Source organism: Pongo abelii, chromosome 1 (assembly GCF_028885655.2).
Source record: "Pongo abelii isolate AG06213 chromosome 1, NHGRI_mPonAbe1-v2.0_pri, whole genome shotgun sequence".
In the NCBI taxonomy this organism is placed as follows: domain Eukaryota; kingdom Metazoa; phylum Chordata; class Mammalia; order Primates; family Hominidae; genus Pongo; species Pongo abelii.
The window spans coordinates 51,063,064-51,085,947 of NC_071985.2; the positions used below are offsets into that span (position 1 = coordinate 51,063,064).

Here is a 22,884-nt window from a genome sequence, read left to right on the forward strand (position 1 = left end):
AATAACACCAATAATATACAATAAGTAATAATACTGATAAATTGTGTTTCTTATATACTAACACATAGAAACCATCAACATTGCCATTTCATTAACATAGAAATAAAAAATGACTCATAGTGCCCAAATTAGAAGGAAATCTTATTTTTTTACTTCTAGGTATATAAATATACAAAATAAAGTAGAATATAATAAATAGTAAGGCCAGAAGAAGTAGTACCAAATAAATGGTATAGGAAAAATGCTAGATGTTTAAAATGTTAATTCCAATCAAAGAGACTTAGATTAAGTCAAATTTCACTATGTTTTGATATTTTTTACTATTAATTATTCAAGCACACAGCATTTAAATTGATTCATATATTTAATAATTTTACACAGTGAAATGTCAATTGGTATTCTTTGTTTTCTTCCATATTTTTTATCAGGAAAAGAAGAGAAACCTGGAAGAAAATTTTCCTGCAAAGAAAGAGAGCATTGTTCAGCAGCAAGAACACTGACCATGAGAACAATTCAATTCTTCTACTCAGAAGCCACCTGACCTTGGGCCTGTCACTCAGGTTTTCTGAGCCACAGTTCCCTGACCACTCATCTTGCTTATTTTATAGGAGCTTTAGTTTCTTTACTGATAAAATTGCTGTGCTTTGTAATAATAACACCCATGTAAGAATCAAATTAGTTAAATATGGAAATATGCATAATTGTAAAGTATCATACCCAGTTTCTGGAACCTAGCTGATATTTTATTAGTGAATAGAAGAAGAAAAGCTTGCCCCATTGATGCTCAGTAATACAAAACATTTAAATAATAAATTCAAAATCTTGGCTATAAGTAGAATTTTTTAAAGTGTTATTATCCTTCAAATGTTTGAGTTTGTAAGCAAAAAGTCACATTAGGAATCAGCTTTGATTAAAACAAACGAATAACTCTTACAGCAAGTAAACCATTTGTATGATAATAATCCGTTGGATATATAATAAAGTTCAAATTCTCCAGCCAGGCTTTTACCTCTATCTACTGCTGCACTATCTACCTCTCCTCAACTTTACTTTCTCGTTTGTTTTGCAATTTAGATTGTAGAGCGTGTTCAGTATGGTTTTATCTCTGCAGAGTCTCTGGCAGTTCAAACCCACATAAGTTTGGTACTGTGATTACTTCTTTTTTTTTTTTTTCCATCCAGAGTCCAGATGGAGATGAGAAGCTTCTTCTTTGTCATCTTTCTTTGCTTCTGGGCAGATTTTTCTATCCCTCCTTTTCACTGAGAGAGTAATTTTTTGAGGGTCAGGAGAGGATGAAATTCATTCTAAGTCTCCATTTTGGGTTATTCCCAAAGGCTTTTTCCTCTCTAGGACTTCTTCCTGTTAAGCCACCTTGTATCTTTTTGTCTGGAGGGATCAGACAAGAGTTGTGCTTGTTTGAAAATCGGTTTATCCCAGTTACACTAGGTATTGTAATTACGCAATACAAATTAAGTACTTTATAAGCTGATTAAATGTGACTGCAAAAAAAAAAAAAAAAGTAAAAGTGATCCTGTGGAAAAGTTTTTCCTCCTGAAAATATTTGCTGAAAATAATGCACACATAATGTAGACATGTAGATATGGATGAGACAACTTGAAAAGATTAGGAGGAAATAATCATTAAAGCCTTAAAAGATTTAGTACCCCGATTGTTTTACAATTTTACAATTGTCTTTAAATCCAGACACCTTATTAAAGAAAATGAACCTGGCACTTACGTATGAGGCAATAGAGGTATAGTTTATGAAAGCAATAATACGTGAAACCCCAATCTGCAAATCATGTCAGGGGGAAAAGCCTCATTCTAAGTCAAAAGATTAGCTTTTCACTTCAAATAAAAATTTTAGATACATATAAATGATACTTTGTGATTCTTTTCTGTGACCAATATTCTCATTTGTCCAATTGCTACTGGATCGAATCAAATCAAGTATGATGGATTTTATTGTACTATCTTAGGACAATACTCACCACAAACACTGAATAATATAAAATGCATGTTTAAATTATTTTAACTTAACCCCCAAACCTACAGTTATAATCTATTTCTATCATGATCACTACTACTAAAATTACTAATTGTTTAGTCACCATAGTAAGATCTTCCTGGAACTTCAACCTACAGCATTACTTAAGAGCAGCACAATGCCCAAAAGAAACCTTTTTATTCCTGTCACCTGAGACCTTGGGGGAAAAAAATCCTTAGTCCACCGTCTATGCACAAAGCTAGGGAATCTCTTTCCTAACAAAAGATTAACACATCTTCTACAAGCAGATAACTGAATCACTAGAAACAAATAAAGAAAAAGACGTGAAACAAAGTACTGCAGGGACAAAGAACAAAGATCTTGTTACTTAAAAGAAAAACTCAGTAAATATGTCAATGTTTCTTGGAAGATTAGGGAAACTAACATTCTTAAAATGTCTCTTATTCATTATTTATAAGTAGATGCAACACCTCATTCATACCTCCTTATCTCATACAGAGGAGCTAAGATTGGCAAAAATGATAAGTTCTCAATTTATTCACATTGGTTTAACTTGTTTTTCTAGATTCCACCTTGGGCTTTCCTTGGGACCCAGCTATCCAGCCCAATCAAGCCAGTCTGAAACAGCCGCATTTAGAATGCGCTGTTGACACAATAATCTGAGTTATATGTTAATTTCTAAAAGAATAAATGAACCCATTACTTCCCAGATTTCACAGAAGCCACTTGCTTGGAGCAGACTACCATGACGAGCCAGTCTCAGGGGATCCACCAGCTTCTTCAGGCAGAAAAACGGGCCAAGGACAAGCTAGAGGAAGCCAAGAAGAGTAAGTCTCACCTGTGAGGGGTTTGTCACGAAATAAATGGAATGCAGGGATAAGCATAGACTTTTGGATTAGGCAGACCTTGTTTCAAACTTTGGTTTACTGTACTCCCTGTGAGACATTCATGCGTTCGTTAAAATTACCCAGCCATATGTTCCCTATTTCTAGAGTAGGGATGAAGTTTCCTCATTCAGATCCTTTTGAGAGGTCATGTGTTCATGGACATTAAGATTATAGAGATGTGGGCTTAAGCCTTGGCTATGCCATGCCTCAGTTTTCTCAACATTGTTAGGGGGTAGAAAACCTCTGGATTGAATCTACTTATTAGTAAGTAAACCTGAGCAAATTACTTATTTTTTATAAGCATCAGTTTTAATTTCCATAAAATCAGAATAATAATGGCTCATTCTCATCCCTTTCTTGGTAGCTTTTTAATATCGAATATTTTAAAATATTTTCATTTTATTCTCATTTTCTACCTCTCTTTTTATTTTTATTTTTATTAATTTATTTTTTAAGAGATGAGGGTCTCACTATGTTGCCCTGGCTGGACTCCAACTCCTGGACTCAAGAGATCCTGCTGCCTCAGCCTGCCAAGTAGCTGGGACTACAGGCACTTGCCACTGTACTCAGCTCTCTTTTCATTTGGTCATGCATTCATGTACTTAAATATAGAATGTCCTCAATGAACTTCAACCCCTTTCCTATTCTCTTTGATACTCACAACAGCCAAATGAATAGGATATTAATATTATTTCCAATGTATGCAGAATTGGAGTCACTGATTTGTTCAAGGTTATATTTTAAAAATAGAAAATATTGTGCCAGGCACCATGCTCATTGCTTATCTTTATTCCTCACAACCTTTACTGAAAAAGCAAAAGTGATGCTTAGAGAAATTATACAACTTGTCTAAGGTCACACAGAGGGTAAATGGTAGAGACAAGATTTAGATGAGCTGTAATTTCCAAGCCCAGATCTTAACCACTGTGATTTACAAAATTTACACAATTTGCATAATAAAAAATTAATGTGTCTCAGATCTACAACTGGAATTCAGGTTCCCAAGGCCAAGACATTTTTTTCACTATCCCATTTCATATCACCTCATTATTCAATCTACAGTAATTTGTAGTGTCATTCACTCTCCTTGTGTGTCCTGCCTCTGCAATTAGATTCAGCCTGGCAAAACAGGGGCCATATTTTCAAAATGTTACTTATGTAACTCTTTGGACGAATGTAGTGATGGGATTGGAGTAGGTACTGAATTATTTAAATGTAATGCATGAAATGAAGGAGTATATTACAACATAAGAAAGTAAATCAGAAATAAGGCAGGTACACTAAAGTTTTCAACCACAGGTAAAATCATTTCCTTTTCTTAAGATAAATAGATTTCCTGAACACTCAGCAATGTGGGCATCAACAACATAAAAGGAATGACTCCAGGTGGAGATGATAGAAGAGGAAAGGAAGAAGAAAAATAGTGAAGGCGAACTTTACCTATTTCTCAATTTCTTTTTCTACAACAAAGTGTGGAAATGGTTGCAAGATGATATGAATGTAGAGTAATTTTATAGAAAACAAAGCAGTTTAGGACCTGTGGTTGAAGCGGCATAGAGAATTTTCCCTTTTTAAAAATTTCTTTTCTTTTCTTTTCTTTTCTTTTCTTTTTTTTTTTTTTGAGACAGGGTCTGTTTCTGTTCCCAGGCTGGAATGCAGATGATCTGGGCTTCTTGAAACCTCCATCTCTCAGGCTCAAGCCATACCTCAGCCTCTAGAGTAGCTGGGACCACAGACACACACCACCACACCTGGCCAATTTTTGTATTTTTGTAGAGACGGGGGTTTTGCCATGTTTTTCAGCTGGTCTCAAACTCCTGAGCTCAAGAGATCCACCTGCCTCTGCCTCCCAAATTACTGCAATTACAGGAGTGAGCTACCGTGCCAGGCCTTTTAAAAAACTTCTTTAACAATATGTAAAATTTTCAGAACAGAAGACCAGATAATTTAAAGATGTGATAGTTATATTGCCTTTGCTTTCTCATTATGGAGGATACAAAATGAAATATTGAGTATAGATTAATCAATATTATTGTATGACTCATATAATTTTTACCAACTATTTCTCCTTTTTTCGAGTCATTAAAGAATAAAAGAATTGCTATACATGCAAGTTGTTTTGGGGTGGGAGCCGCTAAGGGCAACCTGGCTTCAAATTTCAGAATAAAGATAAAAGCCGAATTTCTTTCCCTTTTCTCTAGTGAATATGCTGTCCTTGGGCAATCTTTCCTAAGAATTCAGTATTGAAAAGTACATATTGTCTTATTTCTATACAAAAATGTTCATTTCATTTGCCAGTAACTTAAAATACCTGCATACTTTTTTCTTAATCTACCATGTCTTTGTTCATGAATATTCAAGGGGATATTCACCCAGTAATAATAAATACCCAGGCTTTAAAGACATTCTGGAAAATATTTTGACTTTCAACAACTAACCTCTGCACTCAGTTTTATGGAGAATGTCAGCCTGTCCTCTTTGCCTCAGAAGCCACAGGCTTTGAGGTCAGTTTTAGCTGGATAGAAACTGTTTTCTTAAAGCTATCAGCAGGTATTACAGTTTATAGTTACAACAGCTTACTCACATAAGCGATCTATGGCAAAATAGAAATATTACCTTATATGCTAGTATGTTATAACTTCCCTAATGTTTCAGTGGTTTTTGTTTCATTTCTTTATTTAATTCAATAAGTGTTTATTGGGTATCTACTAATTCCAGGCCACTTTGATGTTTACACTGATGAATAAGACCTAGTTCTTCCTTAAAGAACTTCCCAGTGAGATAAATGCACAAATGACTATTTTAAAAAGGGAAAGGAGGCATGATGACAGAAGAGGTAAAGGTAGTTATCATTTTAGTAAACCCATATACTTTTGCTTTATTTTTTCATACAAAGATTCATTTGAAATTCTGACATTTAAGGCAGAAAGATATTCAGAATGAGGACCAAGAAGTCACAATAGTGAACACCATTGTAGAAGGTCTATGGTGATTTTCTCTTTCTTAAATCCATTTATTTGCAAGACTCTCAGAAACTTGGGCATAGAGTGCTAGAACAAGACTCTTGAGTGTATTATTTTTAAGAAAAAGAAAGAGAGGAAGAAGGAAGGGCGAGAAAGAGGGAAAGAGAAAGAAAACAGCAATTCACATGTTAATCATTTCAGGAAAATACAAGATTATTATGGTTATTTTTATATTATGCTGCAAAAATATTAATATATTCCATTAAGGAGAACAGCCTCAGATCCTGGTGCAGTTGTTACATAATACAGTATATGATCTAAGTGTTTTGCCTTCAGGGATACAGATAAGGGATTATGAACCTGATGTATCAGGAACTCTCCAGAAGGCCATGAGGTCTATGGAAATTGAACATGCAAGTCTCTGCTCTCAAGACATCCACCAGCTACTGAGAGAGATGAAATCTGACAGGGACATGGGCAGGAGTGTGGACAGGCTTCGGAAGTCAGACTGGGAAGTAGTAGAGTATAAAAAGCATTGGCTTGAGTTGAAAACCTATGATTCTTAATATCATTTAATATCTCCAAGTTTCAGACTTTCTTTCTGTAAATAAAAATAGAAGTTATAATACACGCACGCGCACACACATATGACCAAGAGGTTGTAAGAATCAGAAAAATATGTGTAAGATAGTAAAGCAAAATACACACTAGAGTTATTTTTATTTTTAATATATGTCATGTATTTTTGTATGTTACTATAAGTAATAATGATAGAAGAATGAAATAGACTAGAATGATCTCATTCCATTTGTTTTTACCCCTGCTGTAATTTCTGCATCTACTTTTCCTAAAACGAAAAGACTGGGACTGCTTCTGGTAAGATGACGAGAAATGTTCAGATACTTTCCTGTATTCACTGATTACAGGTTATATTTATTAGTTAAAGCTCTCACTCATTTTTATGTGCAAAACTGCCTTACTATTTTGGTTGAATTTAGATGAAATCACAGTAGTTTGCACTACTTTAAATTATCTTACCTAGATTCAATGCTCTTTACTTAATAAATTGTTCATTAATCAAAACATAAAAGTGGGTGTGTTGGTCCAAGACAAGTTACCTAAACATCAGAGATCTGCCCTGGAGCTCCAGGTTTGGGGTATTGAACTGAAACTTCAATCAGAATTAGATTAGATATTCAAAGTACCATTATTAACAGGAGGAACAGAGACTTGTTTCTCTGAAATATGTTGCATTTTTACTTTTAGTCATGACCCTTTTTAAGAGAAGTATTTACTTCACTTACACCCATTGCAAACTTTTAAAACCCTATAGCTCTGCATTAACATTGTTCTGAAATACTCAAATACATGCAATTCAACATCACATAAAGAACTCATATTCCCAAATCATTTCTGAACATACATGGTATATCTCCTAGAAATAAACACTCAATTTATTTACTTTGGAAGCTGCAGAAAGTAGCATTTATGCTTAACTAAAAATTACAAACTGCATTACAGGATATAGATTGAAAGAAATAGCAAAAAAATGTAAATTTTCTAATCTGGAGGTGAGAAAAATGGAACAAGTAGCTATATTAAAAATGTCTAAGAGCTATAGACAATTGTAATACAAGTGAAGAACACACTCCTCTAGCTTTCTCCCAAAATAGTATGGTCAGTGCTCACCCCCTACAGCTGCTCTGCCTGGGTGCCAATCTAACTTCTGCTTCTTATTAGCTGTGTGACCTTGGGTGGGTTACCTCTTAACCTTGCTGTGCCTGTTTCCTCAGCCTCAAAATGGAGATATTAACAGTACCTACCTCATGGAGTTGTCATGATTAACTGAGTTAACTCTTATAAAAGACTTAAAACACCACTTGGCATATAGAAGGTACTCAAGAAATTTTAGCTATTAATATTATTTTAATATCCAATAAAAAGAATTTTGTTGCAAAAACAGCAAAAAAGTCCTGGAAATTTCTTAAGCATGGTCCACTATGAGGCAAAATAAATACTTAAGAAAATATTTCTGCATTCTAGATAATACATCAGATAATACTGTAATTCAGATTTATTTTTGTGGGTCTATAGGATGCCAACCATCAATAATTTTTTTAAATCAGCAAATTTCCTATTTGCTTCCAAATATGCATATATTCTGAATTATTTAAACAAGCACCTCGGTTTAATAAATTCTTCACTATGCAAGTGGAATGTTTTTGTTCATAAAGACAAGACTTTTAATAAACTAATAAAATAAAAGTTGTTGTGTAAGAATTTCATGGCCCTATCTTGCATGTTTTGTAGGCCTGTAAATACTTCTTCTTCCTTTATAGTCCACAGACTAACAGGGTATTTGTAAGTGTATTGGGCTTTCATTTCTTCAAGTGGGTAATATTAAAATAATAACCACAGAGCATTTTCATCTATTAATAGCATTTGGTTATAGTCAGTCCAGGAGCTACACAAAACTATTTATTGTATTTTTAATAAGGAAAATACAAGTAGAAGAAAAGCAAAAGAAAACATTCAGGAAGTGGAGATCTGACAGGAAATAAATTTAGTGTACGAGAAGCTTTAGCAGCGACAGTCACCAAAGGAGAGGTTGCCTCTTTGTTTTTCTGGTGACATTTCTTTCCCAATGTTTGTAGTCGCTGCGAAAAATAATAGCATTCTTTGAATCAGGTTGGTTTTATCATAATATTGACAACTCCCCAAAGCCAAGAAGTTTTGTTTGGTTTGGTTTTGCTTTGTTTTCTGAGGGTAGAATAGATCAAAAATTGTTATTACTAACAGAAATCTTCAAACATTACCAAAGTACCCTTTGTTTATACAGCAAATAAAAATGGCTTCTGAACTGTTTATGCATATTTTTGTCAGGTGGCACATTCATTTCAATACCTACTATTTTCACCACACTAGGGTATCTGGCTTTGCCTCCAATGCTCAATTAGCATTGTTTTCTCTATGCTCCTTGCTGATTCTCTGCATTTGTTTCCTAGAGATGCTGTAACAAATTACCATATACTAAGTGGCTTTAAACAGAAATTGATTATCTCACCATTCTGGAGGCCACAAGTCCAAACAGAAGGTGCCAGCAGGGTTGGATCCTTCTGGAGGCACCGAGGGAGAAACACCCATGCCTCCTTCCTGGTCACTGGTGGTAGCCAGCCATCCTTGGCACTCCTTGTCTTGCAGCTGCATCGTTTTAATGTATACCTCCATCAATACATGGCCTTCCTGCCTGTATGTCTGCTCTGACTCTATGCCTCTGTATTCAAATTTCCCTTATAAGAGAACCAGTTGTTGGATTTAGGACCTATCTTAATCCCTTATACCTCATTTTAACCTGATTACATCTGCAAAGACCCTATTTCCAAGTAAGGTCACATTCAGAGGTACCAGGAGTTAGGACTCCAACATATCTTTTCGGGGGGCGCAATTAAACCCTCTAACTGTCAAATCCACTTGACCACCTTGAGCCCTTATTTTATTTTCTTTGTTCCTCTTTGTTGGTTAAAACTTCTCAGAGAATTTGCCTATGTTCCCTGTGTCTAAAATGTTTCATTCCATTTTCTATTGAACATTTCTTCCTATAACTCCACCAATAGTTTCTCTTGCCAAGATCACCAGTCTTGCTAAATCCAATGTTAATTCAATATCTCATTCATAATTAGATCCCTCTTTCATCTTTGAAACTCTTTCTTCATTTGACTTTGGAACACTACTCTCATGGTTGGCTTCCTGTTGTCTTCCCAATCTTTAAAGTCGGGACCCCAGTTTGGACCTATTCTCTTATGTATCAGCAGATACTTCTGAGGTTCTCTCATCTAATCTCATGGCTTTACAGACCAGCTTCAAGTTGATGACTCTCAAACTTGATATTCCCAGCACTCATTGCATCCCTGATCTCTAAGTTCATATAAACATCAGCTGTCTGAGCATCACTATTGGATGTTGAATACGCATATCAACGAAATTGCAGTATTGACTCCAACCCCAAAATAAAATGTTGGTGCCATCATTGACTCATATCTGTCTCTGATGCTCATGTATCAACTCCACCTCCAAAATATATCTCCCCTCTTCTTGCAAACTCCACTACTACTTTACCATTTCTAGCAATTATTAACGTTTGCCTGAAAAATTGCAAGAAATTTCAAACTGATCTTCTTGATTCTCCTTTACCCCTATAGTGTATTTTCTATTTTCACCACACCAGCCAATACAATGGCATGATCTCGGCTCACTGAGCCTCTGCCTCCTGGGTTCAAGAGATTCTCCTGCCTCAGCCTCCCAAGTAGTTGGAACTACAGGCACGCACCACCATGCCCATCTAATTTTTGTATTTTTAGTAGAGACCAGGTTTCACCGTGTTGGCCAGGATAGTCTCGATCCCTTACCTCATGATCCACCTGCCTCGGCCTCCCAAAGTGCTGCAATTACAGGCATGAGCCACTGTGCCTGGCCAAGAAATCCTTTTAAATCACAAGTAGTATTATGTCATGCCTTGGCTAAGAACCCTTCATGAATTTAGTATTCCAAAGACCAAAATTCTTACCGTACCCTGTGAGATCAATATGACCTGGTCCTGCTACTATCTTTCTAATACCATCTCGTAACATTCATGATTGAATGTCCTGTTCTCTTTGCTCCAGCCATGATGGTGTTTTTGCTCTTCCTTCAGCATGGCAAATATCCTCCCACCTCAGGGCCTCTGCACTTGCTATTCCCTCTGCCTGGAAGACTCTTCCCCTTCAGATAGCTGCATGACTAGTTGCCTTATTCCTTTAGGCCTCTGTTCACATATTATTTCATCTGAGAGGCCTGATCTGTCTAAAGTAGAATCCACCATTTTTCTCTACCCCTTATTCTCCTTTCTTCTTCATCATCATCCCTGTCATATTATATACTTATTGTCCATTTTCTATTTTTATCTCCCCAACTACATTCAGAACACAAACTCCATGAAACAAAAAGTTTGTGGCTTTCACTGCTATATCCATAGATCTACAATAGTATGTGGCGCAGAATAGACATCTAGTAATGTTGATTAAATATCTCTTATTTCAGTTCTCTGTGTCTTTTGATACTGCTGGCCATATCCTTCTTGGAATGTTCTCTTCTGTCTTTTGGTTTCTCCTACTTCTCTGACTACTGCTGGCTCCTTCCAAGCTTCCTCCTCCTTTTCTTGAAGGCTGAGTGTTAATATTCCCCCAAGTTGAGGCCTTAGCCTTCTTTTCTCCTCATTCTGTATACTCTCCCTTGATTTCTGTCTAAATCCCATTGCTGTAACTAGCATATATACGGGCCCCAATGACTAATATGCAAATCTCTGTCTTCATTTCAGATCTTCCTCTTGCATCCCAATTTTGTCTGCCCAGCTGTCCTCTGCATACCCCCAATTAAATATCCTCGGGAAAGCTTACAGAGGCTTCTCTAGTGACAGCCTGAGGACTTCTCCTCAAACTCATGCTTTAGTCCTTGCCTTTTTTTTTTTTTCTCCTTGCCTTCTTTTTTAGCAAAAGGCCCCTCGGAATTGGACCTGTTTTCCTAATAATGATTTAAAATAATTAAATAACTACTTTTGTCAAGCATTTTATATACATTTTTTTAATCCCTCCAATAACTTTTTATAGTAGATTATTAACTCTGTCTTATAGATGAGAAAACTCAGTAACCTGCTCAAAGTTACTAAGCTTCTAATGTTTTATTGCAGTGATGCCTAGTGCATGATTCTGATTGCCTTAGATGATAAATGAAATACTATCTTCTCCATTGGGAAAACAGCCTAGAACAAATTTAGCAATCCAACAGAATTAGGTTTCTCTGTACCTCAAGAACTTATCACATCTGGGGACAGTTAGTTCACCCGGCCTGTCCTAATGAGAAGGCCAAGAAGAGTCCATCTTCAAGCATTACCCTTTGTCTCCTACACAGAGTTCAGTTTTTACCTGCCCAAAATTGATTTTCTTAATCCTTTTCCCACAAACCACCTGAAAATCAGTCCAAATGTCTTTTCTCCCCACTTTTGGTCACAGCAGCCATGTTTTTAATGCATACGAAGAAATAAGTATAATTTTAGAATTGCGAAATTCTTACACAGAGAGAGAAGCAAGTTAGAGGTTAATATGAGTGGACTTGACGCGTGCATTTTGTTTCACCTCTAACAGAACAGTAGGCTTTAGGCTCCGGTTTTTTCCACTGGATTAAATCAGGTGGAGCATATGCAGGCTCTCACACAGCAGCAGCTGCTGAGTCTATCCAGAAAATTGCTGTGCCAGCAACGATTTCCCTGTGGCTCTCCCATTTAATTGAATGAGAACCAGCAGGTGACTGGTGCCATGACAAGGGAATCACAGACACGCTCTGAGCCTGTCACCGTGTGATGGAGCTAATATACAGCCTCTTAGTGGAGTGCTGAATTCCGCTCAAGGGTGGGGCACACAGACCCTTTCCTACGATTTTTTTTTAATGTGCTAGAGAGGCATAACTTTAAAACCACTATTTTTAGATATTATGCAATTAAGATGGAGAGTAGTGAGGCATGTGATTTATTTTGTAAAATAATTATGTATCCTACAACCCATTATTACTAAAAAAAAAATCAATACATTAACATTCTATATTTTTGTTCTGATGTAAATGACAAACAGATACAAGAAAGTGGGCTGGAGATCAAGGAATAGTTTTTCCTACCAACGTATCATCGATTTATTCTGTTCACAGAGAATCTCTGTGAATAATATATGTGTAGTTGTCACAAAATGGTTACAACTATAGAGAATGAAGGAATCAGTATATACAAAATGGTAATGAGCATTAACTAAGATAAAGATAAGCATTGTCATTAATGTTGCATTAAGCCTCAAGCAACAGAAGAGCAGTAGTTTTCAGCAGATCTCGGATTTTAAAGAAAGTGTAGGCAGAGCTAAATATCTGTTCTGAATGAGGACTTTCCAGTTCCATTCAAGGGTGGTAGACATTAAAAGAGACACATTTCAATATGTAACCCAATGACTCTATTTTTATCCCATATACATACAGTGACTAGTGAAGCAACTCATACTTAGAAGGGAAAGAAATTGAGAAACAATCTCTGTGCAAATGCTGCAAAGGTAGATACATGCATAGGTAAATGGCAGACAGACAAAAGTTTACACTAAGATTTTCTTTCATACTACCTGAGAACACATTATTCTTTAGTTCAAAGTCTTTACAATATAACAAATGGTTGACATAAATTGTAAACAATACTTAAGAAACATTATCAGAGGAAAAAAACTATAAAATGGGTAAAAGAATGGAGGCATTTTACTGAAATCGAAAGACAATAGATTCATAGAAAAAAATAATTTTAATTTAGTTCAGAATTTCTTTAAAGTTTTAATGATCATGAAGCATTAGTAGCTAAGCCCCAAGGTGGTGGGTAGAGAGAGCAAAGCACCAATTAATATTTGTCTGTAACCCCCCCCAAACTTACTCTGGTTGTCAAAAAATGTCATGTGCTCAGCTAATGATTACCACAGCATTGTATTCGTCTAAAACTTTCATTTATGTTGTCTGCTAGCTTAAGGCTTACACCTTTGCTCTTAATAAAAGAAAAAAGGCTACTTAACTAAATCTCCTAATCATTAAAAACAATTGGTTTTATAGCCACTTTCAAGCAAGTTCCCCTCAGAGAAAGTTACAAAAAAAAAATTGCTTTGATGTATTGAGGCTTAATCAGACATTGTAGAGTCAACAAATGGTAAGGAAAAATGCCAATAAAACGTTTTTAAAAATTGTAAGTTAGTTTGATAGAGTCTGAGTTGCATGTTTGTAGTGATTTTGGAGATCTGCCAGTGTTAAATAGGATCCAGTTGGTGTGGACTGAAGGATTCTGGCAGCAAATCAAGACCGAAAATCTGACCAAATAATGTCTTTTTGAGTAAGTGACAGCTAAAATCTGTTCTCTGGCATTACTACTGTGAGTAAATGGGCAGATATTTTATTTAAACATGTAAGTGTGAAAAAAAGTTGTCATTTACGTGTCCTAAAGAATCCAATAAAAAATAATAAAATTTTCAATATCTATTGTTTTTTAGCAAAGTTTGCCATTCTAGAAAAAATCATCAAAAAATAATGAAGAATGTATCTATTTTAAAAAAACTAAGTTTGCAGCTCCATATGCATATGTGTGTAACAAATATGTACAGTTGTTAATATATGTATCCTTGTCGAGATATATATAATACATATTTATATATTGATATATATAATTTTATTCATATATATATATATTTGTTAATTTTCAGGAAAAGGAAAGCGATTGAAGCAAGCCAAGGAGGAAGCAATGGTAGAAATTGACCAGTACAGAATGCAGAGAGATAAACAGTTTCGACTAAAACAATCTAAGGTGAGTAAGAAAGTCAGCACTGTTTCTTATGCAGAATAGATAAGACCTTCATATTCATAAGGTTTAATATAGGATATTGACAGAAAAAAAATGCTGCAATTGAGCAGATGTAGTTCAATCAAGCTGAACATCAAGCTAAATCTTAAACATAATAATTACTGATTTTACATTTTCACTTTCAAGGCATTTTTAATTTCTCACATAAAGGGTCCATCAGTAGTTATTATGTAATATATAGTATATATTAAAAATCATATTCACAAATATACAAGCTGAAGGGATTGCTTAAAGTCTCATTCCTACCACTGATTATTGACTACATGTTTTAGTAAGAAAAAACTTTAGAGAACATGTTTTTATATAAATATATATGGTTAGTTACATAAATAACTAATATTTCCAAGATTTACAAATGACCAAAGTAGATATTGTTGCAAATCGCTGAAAAACCTTCTGGTATTTCCTGATGATTTCCTTTTCAACTGGCTGACTCATTCAATAAATCTTTCATTTAGAGATAAAGAAATGCTTTTTCCTACATTGGCACATTTTTAAATATCTGCAGTTTACTGTAAATTATAAATGCATGAAACCTTTGGAGCGGACACCCTCCTTTCCATGTTGCAACACGGGCTAAAAGAAAGTGCTTAACTCCATGTATTATAACTAAATTTTATGTGATATTTTATTTTGGCCTCAATAAAAATAAAAATAAAGCTCTGTGCAGAAGCCTGACACTGCCAATAAATTATTAGCAATTTGGAAATCTTTATTTACAACTTCTATTTTAATGGTAATGGATAAGGAGTTCATGTAGGATCAGATAAATTGGACCACATAATAACAAAACTTTTTTCATCAAATAAAAAAGGTCCTTTCTAGAATTAAATGGACCACTCAGCAAACATAAAAATTTTTATCAATGTTTGAAAATAAGAAATCCTAAAGTCCTAAGTTCATACAACACTCCATGATTGGCCTTTGGCTATCTCTCTCACCACATTTTCTACCACCCTAGTCTCTATTAGTTCTGTTCTAGCCATATTGGTCTTTTGCTCTTCCTCAAACAGCTAGAACATGCCCCTACCACAGGGCCTTCATATGTACCATTCTCACGCCCTACAATTCTTTTCTTTAGATATATTCATCTTTCTTTGATCTCTATTCAATTGTTAGCACCTCTTCCTGATCACGTTATCTAAAATTGTGTCTGTCATAAATCCATACCTATTGTAGTCCATTCTTTTTCCTCATAGCACTTAGCATTATCTGATATATTTTTATATTGTTTTTTGCATATTGCCTATCTTTCCTTCTGGGACTTTAAACACCAAAAGAATCATTTTTTTTGTTTTGTTTTCTGTTTTCCTAGACATTGGAACAGTGCCTGCCACACAGTAGACATGCAATAAATATTTGTTGAAAGAATGAATAACATTTTTTCTTTGATTTTCTTTCTTATTGAATCCTGTCATAACCATGATCTATTAGGACCTGAGAAAACAATCATCTTTAACATTATTCAGCTTTGATTATCTTACACAGGATATTTCTGATATAATTATTTCCATTTTTTAAGTAATAACAAAACTAATCACAATTTCAGAAAGCGCTTGTGTTAAATCTCCTCAAATATCATTTCTCCAGAAGAATCTTATCAGATATATATATCTTGTTCAGGTTATTTGTTTTCTGCTTTGATTAATAATTAAATAATTAAAACTCCTCATCGCTCTCATAATTAGCGCTCCAAGCCAATTTTACAGTTATTTGATCAAAAGCTCACATAGAAAGGTCAGCATATTTAAGCCTCGGCTACTTCAAGCATTTTGTAAAACCATTAGCACAGATCTTCTTTCCTTGGCATGACCTCCATATGTCAGGCATATTGCTATTCCACTTAAATCTTATCCTCATTAACCCAGGGCAATTAGGAGGTCTGGGAGGAAACCCAAGAAACCAGCCTCCTGTCTGCTGTGGGTGTTGTATCTTGATGTTACTTTTTGTTGCTTTTTAGCTCTTGTTAATATATGTGATTTTTCAAGTCCCCTGACTTATCAACGGAAACAGGTATCCCAATGTGGGCTGTACGTTAGCAAATATTGCTTCATCAAAAATCTATTTATCCCTTCCTTACTGCTACCCTATCTAAAGAAAATATTACATTGCTAAAAAGAAATCTAGACTACAGTAGAAAAATTAAATATGTTGTTAATACAAGTAAAAGTCAGCTAGATCATGAATCTAAGTAGAAAACCTGAAAATGGTTGCCTTGGGCATATTGAAGACCTTTATATCTTTAGTCTTTCTTCCTGAATTTATATCCCAAGAGCATTTTGTTTGCTGGAGGCAATCACAAATTGACAGCATAAAACTGTTTTTCTTGCGGTGATGGGACCTGAAGCTCTGCTTTACCTTAAACTGGAACATTTAAACAACTTGTAAGGAAACATACTGAATGTTTAAAGATCTTCCATCACCATCAGTCATTATGCTGTAAAGCTATACATCAGTTTCAACACTGACATTTTGAAAATTAACATGGAGAGTTCCTCACATGTCACCCTTAGACCAAATGTATCATGACATGTTACAGAATTAGCAATTACTAACTTATACATTCTCCCAAACATTCAGGTAACAGGCTTCCATCAATGTGAGCAACAGAACACAGTAATGAGTTCTCTGTAATATCAAGAGATCTGATCATTCTACTCAATACAAATGTGTATTGAGCATCTACTAAGTGCCAGACAGTGTTAAAGGCACTTATAATACATCAAGGCACATGATTATTGCCTTTGTGCCACTACATTCATTCACTGAAACTCCTACATGGGTTAAATCAATACTGTGTCTGCAGATATCAAGATATGGAATTCTTCCCTAGGAAAACCATTTAAAATAGTGTATGACTAGTCATTGTCATAGTACTGCATAGGAAACACTGCAGAAACTCAAATCACTGGGCATCAAATAAACTCAGAAATAATATTTTGTTTAATTATGCAGGGTGAGACATGATTGTGGGGTATTAGAAGGGTATTACAATGTATCTGAAAATACAGAACATATTGGAAAAATTTGAAAAGTACAAGTAAAACAATCAGTGAAAATTATAGTAATAATCACTAACATGTACTGATTTCTTGTTCAGAGTTAAACTTCCGTGCTAAGAGTCATCTTTATAAGTCTCTCTGGAAAATGATTATGTTGTCTTGAAAAGCCATATTAAGAATTCAACTAATATTAACAGCTGCCATTTATTGCTGCACTGTCCAAAATGGTGACCACTTCACATGTGGCTACTAAGCACTTGAAGTGTAGCTAGTCCCAATCAAGATGTGCTATAAGTGTAAAATACATACCAGATTCCAAAGACTTAGTATGAAATAAAAGAATGTAATAATTTTATATTGATTGTATGTTAAAATATGAATATTATTAGACTAAATATAATATATCACTAAAATAACTGCACCTACTTTTTTTTACACTTTTGATGTGGCTTCTAGAAAACTTATAATTATATATATATGAGTTGCCTTTGTGGCTCATACTACACTTTTGTTAGACACAACTGCTCTGCATACTTACCAATGAATCTGGTTTGCATTTTACAGTATCTTATCAAATGGATGATATTATCCCTATTAAAAAAATAGAGAACCTAAGCTTGAGATTAACTTTTCCAGAGTCATTCACAAGTTACACTAAACCAACCCAATGACAACTATTTTTAATACTGTTCCAAAGAAAAGTAGGTAATAGTTTCATAACAGTTTGTTTTTAATTTTTTACCACTAGAAGACACTGAATTTAGAGAATTATTTTTTTTAATTTGGTAGAATCCCACTTAAAACACTAAATTTAGAGGAAAAATTTTGAGCTTGGTAGAGCCATTTCAATAAGTAGTTCTCTTCTATTTTAAAATTTCTTCTTAGCAAGGGAAACTTAATCCATATGTTTCTGCTTCTTGTATACTCACTTATCAAAATGTTATTCTGCAGAAGTTATTTGATGTCTTAGAAGCTGTAACTTTTCAAAATTATTTTCTTTGAACTGAGAAAACCCCATTGCCTGGACTGTAAACAGAAAAGAACTCGAACCCAAGCACCTCAGTGGCATTTGATTTCAAGGCTAGGACTCAAAAGATCATGCAGATTTTAGAATTTAGAATAGTCTAACAACCCTGAAGTAGAAGTCAATCATTACTGGAGTATCTTGGATTAAATTAAATGCATACTTTTCCTAAACACTCACAGAAGGAAAAAGCAAACAAACATAAAACAGTCTTCTTGCCTTTAAAATGCCATGTTTAGGAAAGACTGAGTTTACAAAGGAGATACATTAGGAGTTGATTTTTTTGCTTTAGTAAAGGCTAACTTTCAAAGTGTTTCACTTCAGAATTGCTTTAAATTGTTAACTCCTCTGGTGAAATTATATTTTGGTCAAATCATTCCTTGATAAAGAAGCTACAAGGAAAGAGGAGATAATGGAAAATACTGGGAATCACTGCCAACTAAAGAGCAATTAGAAATATATATTAAACTGTGTCTACAATTATGATGTAACTAAATGAACAGCACATTCAATTTTAAAGAAATACAACTTACACTAAATTGTTCAAGGTAATATCTATTACCCAAAGAAACACACTTCGGCAGCCAGGCGCTGTGACTCACACCTGTAATCCCAGCACTTTGGGAGGCTGAGGCAGGCAGATTACCAGGTCAGGAGTTCGAGACCAGCCTGGCCAACATAGTGAAACCCGGTCTCTACTAAAAATACAAAAATTAGCAGGGTGTCGTGGCACATGCCTGTAGTCCCAGCTACTTGTGAGGCTGAGGTGGGAGAATCAGTTGAACCCGGGAGGCGGAGGTTGCAGTGAGCCAAGACCACGCTATTGCACTCCAGCCTGGGCAACACAGTGAGACTCCGTCTCAAAAAAAAAAAAAAAATTGTGCATATAAAAGTATCTTACAGGGCACATTGTGACTGTCTTCCTCATAAAAACAAGATACAGTTCAGATAATGTATTTTAAAAATAGAAAAACAAGTTATTCACTCTTTAAAAACCAGCAAAAGTGGGTTTAATGGTGTCTTTCAACTCTGTTTTCCAGACTTATAATTCAGAAAATAAACAATAAGAAATATATGGGAACTAAATGGAAATTGTCATAAATACATGAAAAGTGTGATGGAAAAGAACTTCTGGGCATGGTTTAATGTTTATAAATGTGTATTCAATTTGTACCATGTGGAGGCTGGTTAAAAGTGAAAGTAATCTGCTGTGACCAGTTTCAATATTTTATGAAAGTTCATCCTTCCCACTCATGGCACTGATGATCTTGTTGGTTCTCTGAAAAAATCTAGAAAAGGAGTACGTAATTGTGCATCATAGGACAATCATCAGTAAACGGGCTAGGACAAATTTAACTTGTAAAACAATTGTATTATGATGTGAATTCTGTCTGGTTTTTTTTGGTAGATAATGGGTTCTCAGAGTAATCTCTCAGATGAAATAGAAGAACAAACACTAGAGAAGATACAAGAACTTAATGGACACTACAATAAGTATATGGAAAGTGTGATGAACCAGCTCTTGAGCATGGTCTGTGACATGAAACCAGAAATCCATGTGAACTACAGAGCCACCAACTAAATGTACATCATAGTTTTCAAGAAAAAAAAAGGTGTGTGAGTGCCACCTGGTTGCTTATGGCTTCATGTTTTTATGTTAAGATATTTGAAATGCGAACCTTAAATTTACATTTACAGGAAATGTGACATAACTCATACATCAGCACTGAATTAAACAAAACAAAATACAACTGTTGCTATATCTTTTCTAGTAATAATTATGACCTTGTCATTTAACTTGGAGTAAGTCAAGAATGCAAAATAGTAACATGTTTTTTAACACTTGAAAGAAAAACATGGTTATGACAGCTTTTTAGTGGGCATGGGTTTTTTATTTCTTCTCCTTTTCATCGATTTAGAAAATGTGCTCTTAATTGTGTTAAAAGGTAGTTTGCTAAAATATAATCTTTAAGCAAGATATAATTATGACTCTTCAACAGATCTAAAAATGAACATGTCAAGGTTTTATTTAATTCAGTAATCAATGAGGAAACCAGTAAAACAGAGAGACAGAGACAAAGAATGATGGGTTATATAGCCATTTTTAAACATAGATGGGGTTTATAATCATTCTGTCTGACCTCAACTAAACAGATGTTATTTTTAAAAGAAAAAAGTAAATGATAAATAAGCTAATAACATAGATTTTGGAGCTTTGAAAAAAAAAAAAAAGAAATACAAAGAACTCCCGGGAGATAACTAGGTTAGTGTGCCACTAGCCCAGTCTCCTAGTTACAGCTGAGCTAAACTCTTGTTAAATACTAAGTACTTTGTTAGTGCAATGTATGTATTATCTCAATCCCACTGTGTAAGCAGTATTAGTGCTCTTGTTTTACAAAATAAGAAGCAAAGACGAGGGAACTTATCTGGAGTTGTTTGGATAACAGTGGCAGCACTGAGCTTTGAACTGGGCAATGTGACTTCAACGTTCACACCCTTCACTTCTTACCAAACTGCTTACCTGCACAGCTCCTATATTTGCATTAGTAAGAAGCATGGGTGCTATAAAGTCTTTGATTTTCCAGTAATATATGCAGACAAATTGTAATTCCAGTCTAAACAAAAGTTAATTATTGTCACCCAACTATTCATATAATCTTCAATTATATGAATCTCTGATTATATGTATAGTTTGGTAACAATAATTAACTTTTGTTTAGACTGGAATTAAAATCATAAACTGAAATGGTTTTAATTGATCACTGTTTTAGATCAGTGGTCCCCAACCTTTTTAGCACCAGGGACCAGTTTCGTGGAAGACAATTTTTCCAAGGATGGAGGGGTAGCGGGGCAAGATAGTTTTGGGATGAAATTGTTCCACCTCAGATCATCAGGCATTAGAGTCTCATAAGGAACATGCAACCTAAATCCCTCACATGTGCAGTTCACAATAGGATTCACGCTCCTATGATAATCTAATGCCGCTGCTGATTTGACAGGAGGCCATGCTCAGGTGGTAATGCTTGCTCAACTACCACTCACCTTCTGCTGTGTGGCCCAGTTCCTAACAAGCCATGAACAGGTACCAGTCTGTGGCCCAGGCATTGGGGACCCCTGTTTTAGATTACTAGTATCATTGTTTCTTTTTAGGAGAAAAAGTTAAAATTTTACCACATATCTTAGTACCTCAGAAATAGTCAATTTTATATGCATGTTAAGTAAATGGAGGAAAATTTGAATTCTATTTGTTTTATTTGAATTCTATTTTCCCAAACCAGTTGATTGGTTTTATGTGGTATATTTCCCCATTTATTAGAATAAGAACTGATCCCCAATTAAAGAAGAGAAAGATATCAAATGTTCCTAGGAACACTGGCTCCCATTTTTTGAGGGGGTGGAGGAGAAGGCATCAATTAAAGTTGTGTCTCCCTGACATTAGGACAGCGTTGGAGGATTTCTACTCAACACAGATTTGGAGAATTCAATTACTCTATTCTGCAGAGCTTAGATAAATAAAATAATGAGTAAAATTGCACATTTGGGGAGTTATCATGAGAAAAGATAATTCTGAAAAACATAGCATTGTGATTTGCCTTCTATCATAAGATGTAGTCTTCTGTCTTATCTCATGAAAACCATGAAGATGCCAGTTTTCTGGATGTGAAAGCTTGAATATGTTATATGGAGCACTCAAGTTAATAATAAATTCCTGAGATAGCACAAAAGAAAGGATAATCTTTTAGGCCCTAAATACTATAGAAACACATTAAAGTCAGTAGAGGATTTTTCTCAGAGGTAAAGTGGAGCCAGGTCTAGAAGAAAAAGATGAGACTTGGGCGTCAGCACACTGTACATCCAGTCCTGCCAGTGCCACAAGCTTTCTATGTCCTGTTGGCCACTCACTCAACCTCCCTGGGCCTAAGATTCTTTTTTAGTGCTGTAATCTGCAAAATGGTGTTGAAATAAATGGTCTCTGTAGGCCCTTTAACACTTATTTTTACATACTAAGTCAGACCAATTTTTCAAAAGCATTATTTATTACTTTTAGTTTTTTCATTCACTACTGTAGTATTTGTCAATTTCTCAACAATCTCACGTCTATTCTAAACACTCTATTGTTAAGAGTATGTGCTGTTGCTGCCCCCAATATTCTGGATTCTGTGTAGTTTGCATATTTTTACATTCAAATATGGTTTCACATCTTTGCCTAACTGAATGAGTCATTTTCCAAGAACTCTCACACCCTCACAGATGGTAGAGCTGCCAGGTTTTACTTTATTTACATATGAAAAGGTTTTACGTATTTCAGAGCTAGCTCACTTATCTATGAGAGCTTTCTCAGTCACACAAAAAAAGTTGACTTTTTTATACATGTACTCATACTAAAAGGCTTTTTCTGTTCCTATAGAGCTTCACACAGAAATAGAATAATGTTAGCATGTTTTTTATTGTTCTTTACCCTGTTTTTTATTGTTCTTTACCCTTGTTTTGATCCTTCGCACAATCAGAAACTAAAAAATGAAAAATTATTCCATTGAATTC

The 22,884-nt window shown here is 34.9% G+C and overlaps 1 protein-coding gene across 2 annotated transcripts; it reads left to right on the forward strand.

Moving 5' to 3' along the window:
• The first annotated feature begins 2,753 nt into the window (after positions 1–2,753).
• ATP6V1G3 (ATPase H+ transporting V1 subunit G3) lies at positions 2,754–20,104 on the forward strand. Of its 2 annotated transcripts, XM_024231575.3 has the most exons (5): positions 2,754–2,835; positions 3,038–3,039; positions 6,719–6,734; positions 14,159–14,259; positions 19,751–20,104. In XM_024231575.3, exons 1-5 carry the CDS (start codon positions 2,754–2,756, stop codon positions 19,922–19,924), a joined length of 375 nt encoding a protein of 124 aa, XP_024087343.1. In that variant the 3' UTR covers positions 19,925–20,104. The 2 variants fall into 2 exon arrangements, with proteins under 2 accessions (XP_024087343.1, XP_063576726.1); XM_063720656.1 differs by lacking the exons at positions 3,038–3,039; positions 19,751–20,104 and having other exon boundaries at positions 6,689–6,734; positions 14,159–14,253.
• Positions 20,105–22,884: the final 2,780 nt, after the last annotated feature.